The following is a 19682-nucleotide window of genomic DNA, read 5'->3' as shown; positions in this document are numbered from 1 at the left end:
CTTCACAATAATTTGATTGCTTTTTTCCTGAAGAAAGTTTAACTAAAACTTTTTTTCGTGAATGATGTCCTCCAGACTAAAATTCTAATATCATGACATTTTATTTTTGAGCATTTAATAATTGCGTTACAATTTAAAATAACCTATTAAATTCCATTGTGACAACTTTTTGCCCATTGTAGTGTGACTATTAGGTCCACGTGTTAAATCAACTGTATTTTTCCTTAGTAAGAACAGTGGGCTAGCTTGTTTAGGCTAGCTTGTAGCCAAGACTTTATTAGTGCCTATTCAGCAAAAATACCCTATATACTACAGTTAAAAGTGTGACAACTAGCCCCAGTCACCTATTAAATTAGTGCCTTTAAATGGCAAGTAAAATCACAATCCCTCTAATTAACACAGAGAACACAGGCATGCCCTCAACCAACCAATCACAACACAGCTGTGTGTAACATGCTTTGTTTTCAAAGACGAAATTGAAAATGATTCATGGAAAAATAACAGAATGCTAAGCAGCGCTACTACGCTGCAAAAACAAAAACGTCCTATCGTTTCGGCTAATCTCTAATTATTACCTACCAGTACATGCAGCCCGTGGGAAGTCCCGCCCACCGCGCTTCGCGATTGGCTGGCCGGCGTAAAGCTAATCCTAGACGGCATCCGATTGGCCATAAGCGCTTTCTGTTTTGGGTGCATGCCAGAGGTCCGGAGAGGGGAGGGGAACCGTCTAGTTTCCGGTTTTGGGCTGGAATTGACACACAATGAGGAGTCGGGAGCAGCCGCTCAAAAGCCTTCTGTAAATAAACAGGACCTTCATCAGGCCGGCGAACTATGGAGAATCAGGTAGAGTAAGAAACGCTTTTGCTGTTGCACGGAGTAAAGTCAACTTTTGTAAGCGCGCGCTTAGAGAAATCCACCATTGCAACTGAATGTGGACACTTGGGGCTCGTGAAAGCAGCGGATCGGACCCATACAACCCCCTCCCTCCTCCCTCCTCTCAGCTATCTGACTCGAGCTGGCCACGCATATTAAAGCTACATCGGTATTTGGGGACATCAGCTCAGCCTAAAGGGCTGGATGCGTGCGCCAGCTTTTGCAGTAGGCAAGTCGTGCGTGCAGCAGCAACAGAAACACAAAGGAGAGTGTTTTTGTCCTGTGCTTCTCTGGCCCGGGAGTCACTACAGTCTGCGGATTTTATTAGAGGAAATGAGGAACATGCATTTTCATGCACTAGTGTTCCTGACTGAAGGCTGAGGGCATTGCACAGGTCTGCTCTGAGGGTGGGGGTTCCTGATGGGCTCCTGAAGCGGGAATCTGTCTTCTTCCAAGGCTAATTAATTGTTCTTTTTATGCAACATGATTTATGAGCAGCAGCAGTGATCATAAACTGTAGATGAATATCATTGCATTAACATGCTGGCTATTTTTACACCTTCTGCCTTGTGGCTGTGGTCTGCAGAAGGTTAATTGCATTTGGTGCTACTAAACCTTTATTATTTTAAACTATTTTATATTTTATTAATTATTTATATTATATTATAAACTATTTTATTATTATAAACTATACTAATATGGAGTCTCTCTTCATACAATTTGTGCTTAGTAATTTGAATGCAACAGCAATAATTGTAGTGGTATTTTGACATAAAATATGGCTGCCATTGTAAATATATATTTAACATTTAATATGTTTAACATTTATAAAGCGAACTAGCATAACATTAATACTGTCTTGATAAAGCTGTCTCTATGTAAAGAAAAATATATTGCTTTTTTTGCTTATTACTGCTTATAGTATTACTATTGAATATTAATGAGCTGTTTACTTCCATTATCGGCTCAGTTGTATTGTTTTTGTCCTTTTAAATTGTTTGATCCAGCTTTAGGCTACTAATTTAGCTAGATACATATACATGAAGACAAATCTCAAACCAAAATAGCTTAATATAATTATAAATCTGTTAATTTAATGTGATTTTAGAAAGGCAAGTTGTAAACTTCAGTTTTGTCCCTCCACTTCTCAAGTAAGGAAAGATTATCTTGAAATATATAGTTGATATGCATGTTTCATTCATTCATGTTTTCCAAGCTGGATCTTTGACAACAGCACTGCAGCAACTCTTCAGAGACTTGTTGTTTTGTCGTTTGCCTGTCGGTAACCACGTGACCTGCTTGTATTTTTTACCGTGCTTGACTGGTAATCTGTATCATAGCAGTGACCTGCGAGAAATCCAGTCTGCCACTTTTGTGTTTGTTTTGTGTTTTATAACAAAACGTGATGCGGGTGAGTGTGTCTTGTGAGACCAGGAGCCAGCAGTCCTTCTGTTTAATCTACTCCTTTTCAAAAAGGCCTTTTGATCTGTTTACCCCCTTCACTGGGATTAACGTGGTCATGTGTTGAACCTCTTATTGTGTACATCTCCTGTCTGTCCCACATCGTCTTCATATTCGGGTGGTCATGTTCCTCTCAGGCGGGGTGGAACAGCCTTTAATGTTGGTAGCGTTTGTAATCGTTACCTCAAGGCAAGCTGCTGTTGCTGTGACAAATTACAAATGGCAAGTTCTGGAAAAAGAGTGGACTGAAGCTGCGTTGTTCTTGCCGTTGAGGGTAGCCAGGCTTTTGTCTGGCTGTCTGTCTATATATGTGACTCGGCTGGGGCTTGTGGGTGAGTGAATGAGAGTGGACTCACAGGGGTTATTCTGATGCCTGGCAGCGTCAGGGTCTGGCTGGCAGGTTTTGGCATCGGAGAAGTGGGAGTGTCGGCCCACGCAGAGAGTTAAAGTGCATTAAGGTGACAGGCCAGACGGCGGCCAATAAGATTTTCTTTCCACTCGTCCTTATGTTTACAATCTTTCAGAAAAGTCACATCTCAGTCTTGTTCTTTATTCTGGTTCTTCAGTGTCCACTAGTTCAGGGACTCGAGTCAGCAGCAGCTGAGCATCTCTGGGCACCTAAACCCAGTCTGGCCCGTCTCCACCCTGTGTGGACAGTGTTCATTTTTCCTGGCTGCTTTTCAAGGAATTCCCTTGATGGCTTTTTCTGGCCATTTGGCAGAACCAGCCGATGATACCGATGATTAGCTTGAGCATGTGTATGAAAGGTATTCTTACTCAGATTTTGGTGTCTAGAGTGCTTTTTTTAAGTCAATCTTCGCTGCTATATCAATAACAGTTTTCATCTGTATGGATTAATTCAATTAAAAACAGTCTTCTTACAAAGAAAATAACCTACAGCTTGATGATTTACCAAAGTGATATAATCCTCAAGGACATATTACATCTCATATATTACAAGGACATATTTACAAATCTCATTCTTAAAAAAAGATTCATTACATAAAACTAATTTCTTAATATGAAAATATGTAATACATATTTTAAAGTAAAAACATGCACTATACATATAATACAAATATTTATATAAATATATAATTATTTTATACATTATATTATTTATAAATTTTATATTAATATATATATATATATATATATATATATATATATATATATATATATATATATATATATATATATATATATATATATATATATATATATATATATAATTTTTTTTTTTTTTTTTTTTCAATTAAATCCTTATCCTAATGGAATATATACATTTGGGGTAGGTAAGATAAAAAAAAAGTCTCTTATGCTCACCAAAGCTGTGTTTATTTGATCAAAAATACAGTAAAAACATAATATTGCGAAATGTTTAAATGTGACAAGCTACGCAATATTGCATTCATTATCGAAGGCGATTCATCTGCAATAATGAACGCGATATTGCGTAGCTTGTCAGTGATCTACGGCTCTGTATATTAAATGCCACTCCATTTGAAAGCAGGTGACGGAGATTTATCGGTAATCAGGGAACCGGCTTTACTGACAAAATGCGTGTGACAATTGCATGTGATATATCGCCCAGCCCTATATGTAATACGTTTTTATTATTAAAAGTCACATTTTACTTTCAAGCAAATAAGAGATTTGTAGTAGGCTGTGATTATGAATTACAATGACTGAAAGTATCCGCTGCTCTCCTCACCTGAACTTCAACTGAACTCGGTCTTATTGAAGCATTTAATTAATATGTGTTTCTCTGTTTGCAGTGCACGGTTCAGGTAAAGCTTGAGCTGGGTCACAGGGCCCAGCTGAGGAAGAAGGTGACATCAGAGGGCTTCACCCACGACTGGATGGTGTTTGTGCGAGGCCCTGAGAACAGTGACATTCAGCACTTTGTGGATAAAGTCGTCTTCCGGCTGCACGAGAGCTTTCCGAAACCCAAGAGAGGTAAATTTGACAACTTCACAAATGAGATATTGCACCACTCACAGTTCAATCTTCAAAAACCAGCATGTGTGAGAGCCACACAACATGTTGCATATCATAAGGAGCAGTATGCTGGTTGCCTCAGTATTAAGGTTTTGGCTTTGTACCACACCAGCTTCTAGTACTTTGGTGTTGATACTAAATCAGTACTGAAGGCTACATATAAACAGCCTCGGATGACTGGAGAAATGAAACTACTGTCAGCAGATTAAACATCAACCCGTTTCACTTGCCACATGTCTTGGATTAACAGCGTTGGTCTAAGATCAAAGTTAGCATTTTATATTCACATTACTTTATGATGATTTGGATGGAGGGATATTTTGAATATGTATAATTTATTTCATTTGTTTTTGTTGTTGTTTATATACATTCAGTTCTTTCACACTGTGTTTCAGTGAAGTGGTTCAAAACACTCATTCCAAGATTTGTTTGCAAAATTAATTTACAGTTTGTGAATATTAATTGGGTCATGCAGATGTTGCTTGGTAACCTTCCTGGAGTGTCCAGTCAAGTAATTTTAATAAATATTCATGATTGTGTTTTCACCATAGTCGGATTCTTGAATTGGCAGCTGATCAGTGCACACTTAACAGCATGTGCCTTTCAGCCAATCAGTTAGCCCTACTGAGCAAACATGATGTCACATAATTAATATTCATGAGCAAAGCCTTCATTTTTGTGTTTGTAAATGAAAGCTCCAATAAAAATGTGAAACCACATTAAATAATATGTAATGATCTATATATGGATACCTTACCGTTCAAAAGTTCAGGTGTCAGTAAGATTGGTTTTTGTTTTTTTGAAAAATTATTGCTTTTATTCAGCAAGGAAATATTAAATTGATCAAAAGTGGCAGTAAAGACATTTGGATTGTTACAAAAGATTTCTATTTTAAATAAACACCTTTCCATTGAACTTTCTATTTATTATAGAATCCTGAACAAATGTATCACTGTTTCACAAAAATATTAAGAAACACAACTGTTTTAAACTTTGACAAAAAAAAGAAATGTTTCTTAAACACCAAATCAGCATATTAGAATGATTTCTGAATGATCATGTGACACTAAAGGCTGGAGTAATGACTGCTACAAATTCTATGGAAGCATATGGGTAGCAAATTTCATTTTGAAATGTAATATGCAAAATGGCAATGCAATATGTAAATTGGCAATGTATTTCTGTTTTTAAATTTACATTTTCCCATACATATGTGCAACATTTAGTGCAAAATGAAAATTAAATTGTATATAATTTACATTTGCCATTTTCTACACTAGTTTTAATATGTAAATTAAAAACATTTTAAAGCTTTATACGTTGCTAAATTAAAATTAAATTGTATTACCCAAATTGTTTAGATAGGTTTAACATGTCCAAGCAAAAACTGTAGCAAAATTATAATTTAAATGCCATTTTTCCTAAATGCATTTAGACTTAAAGGGATAGTTCACCCAAAAATCAAAATTATGTCATTAATGACTCACCCTCATGTCGTTCCAAACCCGTGAGACCTCCGTTCATCTTCGGAACACAGTATAAGATATTTTAGATTTAGTCCGAGAGCTTTCTGTCCCTCCATTAAGAAAGTATGTACGGTATACTGTCCACGTCCAGAAAGGTAATAAAAAACATCTTCAAAGTAGTCCATGTGACATCAGAGGGTCCGTTAGAATTTTTTGAAGCATCGAAAATACATTTTGGTCCAAAAATATCAAAAACTACTACTTTATTCAGCATTGACTTCTCTCCCGGGTCTGTTATGAGCCGTTCACAGCACATCCGGTTCGCGAACGAATCACTCGATGTAACCGGATCTTCTTGAACCAGTTCACCAAATCGAACTGAATCGTTTGAAACGGTTCGCGTCAACAATAAGCATTAATCCACAAATGACTTAAGCTGTTAACTTTTTTAACATGGCTGACACTCCCTCTGAGTTCAAATAAACCAATATCCCGGAGTAATTAAAATACCCAGTCACTACACTGACTGAACTGCTGACCGAGCCAGATAACGAATGAAACATTGACTCGTTCTCGCGTCAAGAAACCGTTTCTGTCGGACGCGTCCGATTCGAGAACCGAGGAGCTGATGATACTGCGCATGCGTGAAGCAGACTGACACACAGCGCGTCTGAACCGAACTGGTTCTTTTGGTGACTGATTCTGAACTGATTCTGTGCTAATGTTATGAGCGCGGGTAAACCGAAGGCTTCAATCAAGGGCAATCATCGCCAATGAAGTCATTACGTCGAGCGCAAAAAGAACTGGTGAACCGTTTTCGGCAACCGGTTTATTGAATCAAACTGTCCGAAAGAACCGGTTCGCGGAGAAGAACAGAACTTCCCATCACTACCGGTGATCCGAAAAAACCGATGCAACCGGTTCTTGACTTGAGAACGAGTCAATGTTTCGTCTGTTATCTGGCTCGGTTCAGTCTGTGTACTGTTTGAGTAAATGAATTACTCCGGGATATTGATTTATTTGAACTCAGAGGGAGTGTCAGCCATGTTAAAAAAAGTAACAGCTTAAGTCATTTGTGGATTAATGCTTATTGTTGACGCGAACCGTTTCAAACGATTCAGTTCGATTTGGTGAACTGGTTCAAGAAGATCCGGTTACATCGAGTGATTCGTTCGCGAATCGGATGTGCTGTGAATGCGCTCATAACAGACCCGGGAGAGAAGTCAATGCTGAATAAAGTCGTAGTTTTTGATTTTTTTGGACCAAAATGTATTTTCGATGCTTCAAAAAATTCTAACGGACCCTCTGATGTCACATGGACTACTTTGAAGATGTTTTTATTACCTTTCTGGACGTGGACAGTATACCGTACATACATTCTCAATGGAGGGACAGAAAGCTCTCGGACTAAATCTAAAATATCTTATACTGTGTTCCGAAGATGAACGGAGGTCTCACGGGTTTGGAACGACATGAGGGTGAGTCATTAATGACATAATTTAGATTTTTGGGTGAACTATCCCTTCGTGGCTAGGACGCTTGAGATTGCATTTTCATTGTTATATCGCTGATAATTGTAGTAAAATGCAGTGTGAATTTCAAAATGCATTCTGAGCCAAATGTGCAGCAAAATGGTTGCAAAAATGGTTATTTAAATGTCTTTTATTTTTCTTAAATGCATTGACACTTACATGTAAGATGTTTCAATTGCATTTTCATTAAATACCCTGCGCTCAGTGTAGACTAGTCAATGTGGATTTGAAAATGCATTCCGAGCTGATCATGCCCCCAACCTGTCAATCATTATATCAAGGTGGGGCTCGGCAACAAGATGCACAATGGGTCAATATTCCCTATTAACCAAATGCTTTTCACCTGCCTCAACATCTCACTGTTTTACACTCCGATTGATACACATAAGCAGACAGTTCAATTCTACACTTTTACCTATTTGCTACCAAACTTTATTCTTTTCCTATAGGCTAATAGATTGTGTGTGCTCCGAGCGTTGCAGGTGCGTCGCACATCTCACTCTGCATGCTGAGTGATGCACATAAGCAAATTCTACTCTTATTTACCACCGTACATTAAATTTTATTCCTCTCTTTTAATCCGCAACACAGCGCGTGTTCCATGGCACCTAAACGTCACACGTCTGCCACAAGAGCGCTCACATTTTATAGCTACCGGACACTGCGATTGATGCCAGTGATTTTTAATATTAAAGGTGCCGTATGTATGATTGACAACCACTAGGTTGAACTAGTGGTTGAACTAGGTATTGCAGTCCAAATTCAAAATATTGGAGAGGGTTTTTTTCACCCGGCCCCTCCTCCTCAGATTTGACGCACACGTAGGTTGCCAAATTGACGACACAAACAGGAACGAGCGCACTTGACGATGAACGAAATGAAATGTCCTGTGTTTTCCTCCATCTGGCAACCCGGGGTGCTGAAATACAATTAGGTAAACTGGCAGTGGGTGAGTTTCACAAACCAAAACAAACACAGACATTCCAGCCCGGAACGCACATTTTCAAAGGAGAATAACTGACTGCATTTTTTTTTCAGATAAACAAGTATGTTAACTATGTTAAAAAAGATTGGGCATTCCTCAAATTGGTGCAATTGTTGAGTGAAAAACTCTGGGCGTCAACCAATCACTTTGAAAGTATGAAGATGAAGCGTAAACAGGTGTTTTTTAGAGTTGTGCTCTGCCCTAAATTTGACACGCCCCAAAGCAGTGGCGTTGTAGAGTTACCAGCGGCACTGAGCGCAGATTTGACGCTGTAGTGCAGGGGTCGGCAACCTGTGGCACGCAGAGGGATAATCGGTGGCACATGAGCAATAGGGAAAACTGCATACTGACGTACATTTTGAGGTAATAATGTCTCATAGTCACACAGCCTGTTAGGAGCTATAAATATTAATAAAGTGTGAGAATTAACTTACGCTAGTCTACGGATGCACATACACTTACCCCCATGTCGTTCCAATCCCATAAAAGCTTTGTTCGTCTTTGGAACACAATTGAAGATATTTTGTATGAAAACCGGGAGGCCTGTGACTGTCCCATAGACTGCCAAGTTAGTTACACTGTCAAGGTGCAGAAAAGTATGATCAACCGCAACGTTATGAAGTGACGAGAAAACTTGAATAAAGTCGTTATTTTTGTTTTCTTCGCTTACAAAAAGTTTTCTCGTCACTTCATAACGTTGCGGTTGAACCACTGATGGCAGATGGACTATTCCTACGATGTCTTTCATACTTTTCTGCACCTTGACAGTGTAAATTACTTGGCAGTCTATGGGACAGTCACAGGCCTCCCGGTTTTCATACAAAATATCTTCAATTGTGTTCCGAAGACGAACGAAACTTTAACGGGTTTGGAACGACATGGGGGTTAGTGATTAATGACAAAATTTTCATTTTGGGGTGGAGTATCCCTTTAAGAACGTGCATGTTAAAGCGCTTGTTGCCGAGACAGGCTCGGAATGCATTTTTAAATCCACATCGATTAGTCTACACTGAGTGCAGAGTATTTAATGAAAATGCAATTGAAACGTTGTGTAAGTGTCAATGCATTTAAGAAAAATAAAAGACATTATAAATCACCATTTTTGTATTGATGCCCGGTTTAAAACCAAGTCTTGCTTACCATTTTTGCAACCATTTTGCTGCAGATTTGGTTCAGAATGCATTTTGAAATTCACACTGCATTTTGCTACAAGTATCAGCGGTATCACGATGAAAATGCATTCTCAAGTGTCCTACCCTTAAGTCTAAATGCATTTAGGAAAAATGGCATGTAATTATAATTTTGCTAAAGTTTTTGCTTGGACATGTTAAATATATCTAATCAATTTGGGTAATATTATTTCATTTTAATTTTGCAACTTATAAAGCGTTAAAATGTTTTTAATTTACTAATTAAAAACTAATGTAGAAAATGGCAATGTAAATTATATAATGTAATTTTCATTTCGCTCTAAATGTTGCACATATGGTATGGACAAATGTAAATTTAAATACAGATATACATGGTTATTTTACGTATTGCATTGTCATTTTGCATATTATATTCCAAAATGAATTTTGCTACCCATGTGCTTCCATACAAATTGAGCTTTTCCATCACAGGAATAAATTACATTTTAAAATATACTAAAATATGAAATAGTTATTTTAAGTTGTGAAAATATTTTACAATATTACTGTTTTACTGTATTTTTGATTAAATAAATGCAGCCTTGGTGAGAATAACAAACTACTTTTAAAAACATTAAAAATCTTATCGATGGTGTATATAAGTACAAATAAGTCTCTTACATTCAAATAGCTATGAATATTATTGTTATATGCAGTTTTTTTTTGGTGAAAATTCATCTTTTTCTTTTATTTGCAGTGTGTAAGGAGCCACAATACAAGGTTGAGGAGTCGGGATATGCTGGTTTTCTAATGCCCATAGAGGTCTACTTCAAAAACAAGGTGAGGTATCTCTTCCTGCAGTTGCTGTTGTTCTCTAGTCATTTCTATTTTTTCACATTCACATGCATCCCCTCCCTCTCTGTGACTCATCTGAGTATCAGTCTTGTCATTTGTGAACTTCCCCCCCATTGACATTAAACAGGCAACGTAGAGTAGAATACGCAGAGGAGAATGATTTGCCTTATGATCAGAGCAGTATAATGCGAAACAATTACACTCTCGTTTTCAAGCCCACCCGCTGACTCACAGGCTTGTGATATGTATCCGTATCTGTCATATCTTGTCTGAAAAACATCCCCAACCTTCAGCGAGGCTTGTTTTTCCTATGTTGTTTTGAGTAACACAGATTTCAGCATGCTGAGAGACAGAGATAAAAAGATGTGGAGAGGTGGAGAATGTGCATCTGGGGGGTTGATTTGTAACTCTGATCTTTGCTGATGTTTTGCCCTTGAATCTTGAACGAACCTCTGTCTGTGCCGCCCTTGAAAGAAGTTCTAGAATCACTGCAGTTGGTGTTCTGTTGACTCACTTAAATGCTTGTCTTCAGTTGTTCTGTAGTATGAGAGGATTGAATGGAATAACTCAATAATGCAAATTTAATACAGGAGGAGCCAAAGAAGGTGTGCTTTAATTACGACCTCTTCCTTAACCTGGAGGGAAACCCACCTGTCAATCACCTGCGCTGTGAGAAACTAACCTTCAATAACCCCACTCGTGACTTCCGTCGCAAGCTAGTCAAGGCTGGAGGGGTGAGTGCTGCGTTGTGGGAAATGGAGTTGTTTGTTGCCCAGTTCAGTCAGGAAAATTGTCCATTTTTGGTGAACGTGCTCTTATTTTTCATTCATTCTGTACATATCAGATCATGGTGGTCCCAGAGGGGGCAGAGGTGGTCCCCAGACCCAGCCCGGATTACCCCATGCTTCCAACCATCCCACTCTCTGCTTTTTCTGACCCTAAGAAGAGCAAGACTTCACAAGGATCAAAGGTTTGAAAAATAATTTTGAAATATGCCACATGTGTGATGTTTTGTTGTCTTTATTTTTTTTTATAAGGGGGTCCAAAATTCTGAGATCACACAGAAAATCAGTATTTTTTTTCTATTAAACCTGGGAAAAAACAGTGTTTTAGCATTTGTTTTTTAAATCAGAGGAAAAACAAAACAAAAACAAAGATCCATTGAGAGCATGCACATTTATAATGTTAGAAAAATGTTAAATGTTGAACTTTATATTTATCAATTAATCCTAAAAGGTGCATAAATTTCAACAAAAAAAATTACTAAATTCTTTTTTTTTTTTAAATAAATAATGATATCATAAATTACATTTTAAAATATACTAAAATCTATATTTTTTATTTTAATGATATTTCAGAATATTACTTTCTTTGCTTTTTTTATTTAATAAATGATGCCTTGGTAAGCATAATAAGAGATTTCTTCAAAAACATGAAAAATTCCTCAATCCTCTAACCCCAAACTTTCGAACAGTAATTTTTTTACTCAAATGTTGTTATTCTGAAAATATAATTTGTAATAAACAATTGATATCTGATAATAGTCTGGGAAGAGATATTAGGGGATCACAGCTTCCTCTATTCTCTCTTTTGTTTACTTCTAAGCAGCTGATTAGATTGTTTCAGTAAGAATTAAGAGTCCATTATGTAGGACAGGTGTCATATCTCTATTTAATGACCTTTGCTTCATCATATGTGAGCACTGGTCCTTTGTCTGGGTCACTTTGCGGCATCTTTCATTAGTGCAGAAAAGAGGGTCAGTCGCTCGCTGCTGATTTACTGTGATCATCCAGAGCTGGACGTCTTCCAGCATCCCCATTATCCTTAACAGTCCTAATCTCAGCACAGCCTCATTAATACAGCAGCACATGACCTTTGTGTGAAGGTCACACATGGGTTATATGATCGTAGTTAAGACAGGCTCTAATTGTTTGAGGTGTCAAACTCTATGCTTTATCCTAACAGGGGAACTGCTGTGTGGTTGTATTTGACAATGTGCACGAGGGTAAATGGTGACAGACGATAACATTATGGCACGGAATGATTATTATATTAATATTAGGGTTATTCAAAATGACATATTTTCCAAATAGTTGGATTATTATCCATGTCCAAAAATAAATAAAACAGTGTGTATCCTGACCAAAAACATGGTTATTCCTTGGTACTTTGTATTACTTTTTTGTGAGTTTACACTACAGTTCAAAAGTTTGAGGTTGGTACGATTTTTTTTTTTAATGTTTTTGAAAGAAGTCTCTAAAGCTTACCAAGGCTACATTTATTTAATCAAAAATACAGTAAAACAGTAATATCGTTAAATAATATTATTTAAAATAAATGTTTTCTATTTGAATATATACTATATTAAATAAAAGAAAATATATTTTCATCAGCCATTACTTCAGTGTCACATTATTGTTCAAATGTCATTCTAATATGCTGATTTAAGACTCAAAAATATTCCTGGTTATTATCAATTTTATAAAACTGCCTAATATTGTACTGCTTAATATTTTTCAGGATTTAAATAGAAAGTTCAAAAGAACAACCTTTACTTGAAACTTAAATATTTTGTAACAATTGTAAATATTTTTTCTGTTACATTTGATCACTTTAATGCATCCTTGCTGAATAAAAGTATTAATTTCTTTAAAATTCTTAAAAAGCAAAATTCTTAAATTAATGAACTAGTGCTGTCAAATGATTAATTGCAATTAATTGCATCCAAAATAAGTTTTTATTCACATAATGTATGTGTGTGTGCTGTGTATATTTATTATGTATATATGAATACAAATACATTTGTCTATATTTAAGAAAAATGTTATGTTTATATAATAAATATACTTGTATATAATAATATAGATTATATACATGTAAATACTTGTAAATATTTTCAAAATATATACTGTATGTGTGTACTTTTATTTATATATATATATATATATATATATATATAAGTATATATATATATATATATATATATATATATATATATATATATATATATATATATATATATATATATATACACATAAAAAATATACACCGTCCACACACATATTATGTAAAAAAAAACTTTTATTTTGGATGTGATTAATCAAGATTAATCATTTGACAGCACTAAAATGAACCTAATTTGGAATGGAATTACATTTTATTACTATGAAAAAAATACGCAGCTGAAAATCATTCAGTTGCATCATTTCATAGTAAAAAATAAAATGAAATTTCTATTCAAAAAAGTAGGTTCAGGAATGCAGTACTTATTAAAATTTAAAACTATCTGTTATTTGCTGCAGTCATTTCTTCTTCCAGTCAACTGACTATTTCCTGTTTAACTCAGTGAATAGATATTATATTTTTAATTGTTAGCACTGTTTCTTTTCTGCAGGAGCCTAGTAAAGAGGGAAGCAAAGTGTCCAAATCCCACAAAATGGGCAAGGAGCATCGAGCGCGGCCACGAAAAGACTCTGAGAGCAAAGCCACATCCAAAGTGGACGTTGAACGGGACGGCAGCAGCAAAACTAGCCGTGACCCTTCCTCATCTTCATCTTCATCCTCCAAGAAAACAGAGATCAAAGTGAAAGACGAGAACAAAGTCGTGCCCAAAGCTGCTTTCAAGGAGCCCAAAAACACGCTGAAGGAGTCCAAAATGGAAGGCATGTCTCCTAAAGGAGGGGGGGCGGGGGGTGCGGGCGGTGGAGCGGCCGATGGAAAAGCACCCAGCAAACGACCTTCCAATGCGGAGTCACCCAAACCTAGTGTCAAGAAGCCAAAGAAGGGGGGTTCAGAGGGGTCAAAAGGTTCCAGCAGTGGGGGGTTCACCGGCACCTCCCCCCGAACCGCGTCTTCCTCCATGGCCTCCTCGGGATATGCTGAAAAGAAGGCCTCTAAAGAGAAGGGCCGCTGGGCCAAGAGCAAGTCAGATGCCCAGGAGGTCAAGGAGTCCAAGAAGCCTCCAGAATCCGATGACTCCAACTCAGATGATGAGGCCTCGTCTAAGTCTGAGGTTCGAATTAAGTGATAATAGTTTTGTTTATAAGATTAGTTTGGGATTTTAAAGCAAGATAACACTATTTATTTATTTATTTATTCAAGATAAGTTAGGGGTTGGCAGCCTTTTAAAAAAAAATTTAACTGAATATGCATTGTTACAGATGGTTGTTTTTTTCAATACAATGTATTTGTTTATTTATTTAAAATAAGTTAGGGGTTTTCAACCTTTTTATTACAGTGTTAAATTTAATTTTAAAGTTATCACAATTTATCACAATATTTATTTATTTGTCTATCTAAACAATATGATATATTGATTAAGTTAAAATAGTTGTTGGCAACCTTTTTTAACAAAGAGTTAAGTTTAATTGGTCATTTCCACCACAATATTTATTAATTAAAAAAAAAAAGTTAGGGCTTGACACAATGTTAAATTCTTTTTTTTTTTCACAAAAACATATCTATTCATAGTTAATATTTTTAATTTATACTTTTATATTTAACAAATACATAAATTCTATTGTTAAAAATCTACAAATTAAATTTAACAACATGTCCGCTCCTTCCTACAGCAGTCAGCACCTTCCAGCCCGTCTAATTCCAGCTCCAGCTCAGAGTCCAGCTCCGATTCAGACTTTGAGCCACAGCAGAAACAAGGCCAAGGTAGGATCTGCTCTTTTACTGCAGGGAGTGTCCTGATAAGAAGCGGTCAGATCCAAAAAAAAATTCCCCAAAAAAACTTAAACCAAAGTTAAAAATCCACACTGTTTTGATCGATTGCCGTAGAGAGGGTTAAGGACGTGTCAGAACAAGGAACTTCCTTAAAAATGAAGGAATGAGGGGCATTTTTTTTAAAAAAGGTTATGCATGTAATTTGTTTTATAGTGGGTTTTTGAAAGTTCAGTCAAACCACCGTAAGTGTTGCAGAAACTCATGGTGGACTTTGGTCTTTAGGCCCGTTGAGCTTTATGGTGAAGGACCTCCAGTCGGAGGAGTCTGATGATGACGATAGCAGCTCAGACGAAGAGACGCCAGTCAAGAACAACCTGCCCAGTCGAGACTCCAGGTCATTCTCCCTCTTTCCTGTCAGTGTTTGTTTAAGCAGGTCTTTCAGATGTTTTAAGTCTCTGTAATCCATGTTAGCAGCGGCAGAGAGCAGGTTTGTTTGCTCAGAGTAAACACTTCTTCATACGCCTCTCTCTATTCTTCATCTCACTCAAGTGTTGCTGAACTGCTTTGAAGGACTTATTTTTGTGAGGCTGGAAGTGTGAGATTAATGGTAGAATTGGATTTTCTTTCAGTGTTTATTATAATTATTCTTAAAAATGAAATGTAGCTTATCCAAAAAAGACAAAGATCATTTAGTTTTTCTCATTGTTCCAAACCTTAATGAATCTTTCTTCCTATTTTGAAAGTTTTTTTTATTTTTTTTTATTATTATTTTTTTTTTATATTTATTTTTAATATTTAAAAATTTTTTTTTTTAAATATGTATATTTAATATTGAAATTGAAGTCTGGTGCTGTCAAATTGCAAATTGTCAAAAAGTATTTTAAAAACGTGGTTCATGTGACTCATTAGAAGTGGTCAATGTGATTTAAGCACTATATTTAATGTCTTCTGAAACCATTAAAGATATGTTTAAATTTTACATTTTTTATTGAAAATCTTGTCTTAGTTCTTCTGGTGTTAAAAAAAGAAATAATATTATCTGATTTGTGAATATAAATCCAAAATACAGCAAAAGCAGTAATATTGTGAAATATTTTTACTATTTAAAATAACTGCTTTCTATTTGAATATATTTTAAAATGTAATTTCAAAGCTGAATTTTGAGCAGCTAATACTACAGTCTTCAATTTCACATGATCCTTCAGAAATCATTCTAATATGCTGATTTGCTGTTCAATAAACATTTTTTAATATTATTATCAATATTTGATTCTTTGAATAGAAAGATCCAAAAATCAGCATTTATATGAAATAAAAACTTTTGTAACATTATACACTGACTATACCATTCAAAAGCTTGGAGTCAGTATAATTTGTTTATTTTGTTTGTTTGTTTTTTTTGGAACGGGAAAGAAATATAAAATTAATACTTATATTTAGCAAGGATGCTTTACATTGATCAGAAGCAAAGATAAAGATATAATGTTACAAAAGATTTCTATTTCAGATCAGTGCTGTTCTTCCTAATTTTCTATTCATCAAAGAAACCTGAAAAAATTATACTCAGCTGTTTTCAACATAATAATAATAATACTGTTTTTGAGCAGCAAATCAAAATATTAGAATGATTTCTGAAGGATCATGTGACTGGATTAATGATGCTAAAAATTCAGCCTTAAAAACACAGGAATAAATTACATGTTAAGATAAATTCAAATAGAAAACAGTTATTTTAAATAGTAAAAAAAAAATCAGATTTTTACTGTTTTTGCTGTATGTGTGATCAAGTAAAAGCAGGCTTGAAGAGCAGAAGAGACTTCTTGAAAAAAACATGAAAAATCTTCCTGTTGAAAAATGTTTGACTGGTAGTGTATATGACAGAATTTTCATTTTTTGCTTGGTTAATCCTTTAATTTCCTCACAGAGTTGAACTCTTTGATATTTGCTCTTCACAGGCTGAGCTTAGACAGCGAGAGTGACTGCAGTGACGGGCCGCAGCGTCCCAGTCGAGACCCACCACCCCAGCCACCGAAACACAGCACCACCACCACCAACAACAACAACAAGGTGAACTGATACTCAGGACTGTGGCGGCTCCTTGTTAAGCCTTGACAGTCATCCAACTGGTGTGTTTGTTCATTTAGTCATGCTGATCGTTCAGCTTGCAGCACACACTGTTTTGCTCCTTTGTAACTTGATTGTTGACTGTGGGATGATGGACGATTACACTGCGCCCAGTGCTGAAATGTGGTGGCGACACACAGCTTTTGATCCAATGACTGTGGAATGCTGTTTAACTGGGTGCTGCCCGTCAGATCACTGGGATTTAGAGCAGCGCTCCAGGCACTGGTCCACTCTTACTGGAAAAACACTGCAATATGACAGGCAATGTCTCGATTACTCATTCTTTAAACCTCTGCTTTAGTCCATCTGTATGATTTTTTTTTTCCTCTTTCTTCTCTCCATCTTGTTCCTTTCCTGTCCATTTCCTTTGGTCTGTCTATCATACAGGTGTCAGGCAGAAAGAGTCCAGACCCTTGTTTACGACAAGAAAAGGTCCTGAAGAAGGGATACGACAAGGTAGGAAGGGTAAATCAACCTTTTAATTTTCCACCTCTCAATCCCATAATTTGACCACTTTTACACAACTTCCAAAAAACTTCCAAAACCTCTCCTTGCCACACAGATGACCAAAAAAGGATTAATAACTGAAATGGAACTTTAGTTGAATATGGTTTCAATAGAGTTTTCTATTAGCATATTGCTAAGCTAATAAAGTGATACATAACATTACATTTACATGTATAAATTTGCCGCTTTCATTGAATGCACTTTTATATTTTACCACTTCTTGCTTTCCTTGGGAATCAAACCCATGAGCTTGGCACTGCTAGTGCCATGCTCTACTGAGCTACAGGAAAGTCTGATACTCTAATAAGCATAAAAAAATACATAACAGCACAATTTTCAATTAACATTCAGTTTAATTCGATTTAAACTATATATTTTTTTCAGATATTAATATAATATAATTATAAAACAGCTATAATAATAATTTATATTGTTCTTATTGCTTTCATTTTTACAAGTTTATAATAACTGTTATTAATTCAAAATTTTTATTAAATTACAAATAACAATAAAAATATATAATAACATATATAATAACTGTTATTAATTCAAAATTTTTATTAAATTACAATAAAAATATATAATAACATTCATTACTTTTATTATTAAAAACAGCATTTTTCTTATATAATTTAAAAGCAATTAAATTGTAATATAATAATAATAATAATAATAATAATAATAATAATAATAATAGCTACAATTATGTAATAAGTAAATATTATGGAAATAAAATACATTAAATACAAACAACAACAACTAAATATTATGGAAATAAAATACATTAAATACAAACAACAACAACTACATGAACAATGGTTCGTATTATTATTATTATTAGAAATACAATAACAACTAATTTTATTATATAATAGCAACAATGGTTTATTTGTTTCATTTAAATTTAAAAATATATATATTTTTTTTACACCTATGTCTCAGGAGGCAGTTCACTAGTGTTGTATTTAAGGTACACAATTCATAACACAATACATCACACCACTAATATAATATTATAATACAATACTTTACAACAAAACTAAGTAAACATGGGTGATGTTAATAGTATAATCTAAAACTTTAATTCGTTTATATGTGTCTTAAGAGTAAAACCAGACCTTCTGGTCTCTTGTTCCTGACATCTTCCTCTTCTCTTTTTTTTTTTTCAGGCATACACTGAAGAGCTGGTAGACCTTCATCGCAGGCTGATGGCGTTAAGAGAGCGTAACGTTCTACAGCAGGTGGGTGTTTTTGTGTGAATTGAAATAGCTTGTGTTTGTGTAAAGGCTTTGAACAAAAACCATTGACCCGTTTCCTGCCTCCAGATCGTGAACCTCATCGAGGAGACCGGCCACTTTAATGTCACCAACACAACTTTTGACTTTGACCTTTTTTCGTTGGATGAGTCAACTGTCCGTAAACTACAGAGCTACCTGGAGGCCACCGCCACATGACAGGAAGTCCATCAAGACTGGGGGAGGGGGGAGGGCTGTCCTTTTTCGCTTCTTTTGTCCTGAGAGAGGGCTGCAAAAGGTGAAGTTCTGTTCACAGGAAATGAAAACAGTGGGAAATCATGAAAAGGAGTGAAACGTACAGTATTTTGAGAAGGAAGTGCAGCTATGTACCAACACTACAACACTTCTTCTCTTCTTAACGGGGCCAGAACTGCTAGAGGGTCACATTAGAATCAGCCGCAAAGAAGAAAAAAAAGTCTCCCTGTAGCCATACGCACTGATGCATCAAAGGTTGCAACCTTTTATATTTTATTTTTGTACCAATGTTTTTCAAGGTATTTTTGATTGTGGTCGGAAAAGGAAGCCCCGCACGCCATGAATGTATCGCTTTTTATCTTCTAGGGCTAGTCTTAGTGCCTTTTTCACACCATCTCATTTGTGCTCTTAGGAATTACCGCAGTGTTATCTTTCACTCCGACTTTAGTCAATCCTTCTATATATGTGGGATCCCTGGATATCATCCCGGGAAGATTCCGATTTGTATGCCAATATGTATCAATCCTCATTTATGTGTTCGCCAAATGGGCCTTAGAACTTAAATGTCGTGCATTGCTAGTGCAGCT

The 19682-nt window shown here is 35.8% G+C and overlaps 1 protein-coding gene across 4 annotated transcripts; it reads left to right on the top strand.

Annotated features, from left to right (window-relative positions):
- Positions 1-684: 684 nt before the first annotated feature.
- On the top strand, positions 685-19306 carry LOC109094926 (protein ENL-like). 4 transcript variants are annotated; one of them, XM_042729624.1, is made up of 12 exons: positions 685-843; positions 4113-4293; positions 10206-10288; positions 10894-11037; positions 11148-11273; positions 13698-14315; positions 14878-14965; positions 15257-15368; positions 16930-17041; positions 17486-17554; positions 18775-18846; positions 18931-19306. In XM_042729624.1, exons 1-12 carry the CDS (start codon positions 832-834, stop codon positions 19057-19059), a joined length of 1746 nt encoding a protein of 581 aa, XP_042585558.1. In that variant the 5' UTR covers positions 685-831; the 3' UTR covers positions 19060-19306. The 4 variants fall into 4 exon arrangements, with proteins under 4 accessions (XP_042585558.1, XP_042585556.1, XP_042585557.1 ...); XM_042729622.1 differs by having other exon boundaries at positions 17486-17563; XM_042729623.1 differs by having other exon boundaries at positions 14875-14965.
- The last annotated feature ends 376 nt before the right edge of the window (positions 19307-19682 follow it).

This window comes from Cyprinus carpio, chromosome B8 (assembly GCF_018340385.1).
Source record: "Cyprinus carpio isolate SPL01 chromosome B8, ASM1834038v1, whole genome shotgun sequence".
Classification (NCBI taxonomy): domain Eukaryota; kingdom Metazoa; phylum Chordata; class Actinopteri; order Cypriniformes; family Cyprinidae; genus Cyprinus; species Cyprinus carpio.
The sequence above is the reverse complement of the archived record's forward strand: the minus strand, read 5'-3'. Positions and strand labels throughout refer to the sequence as shown.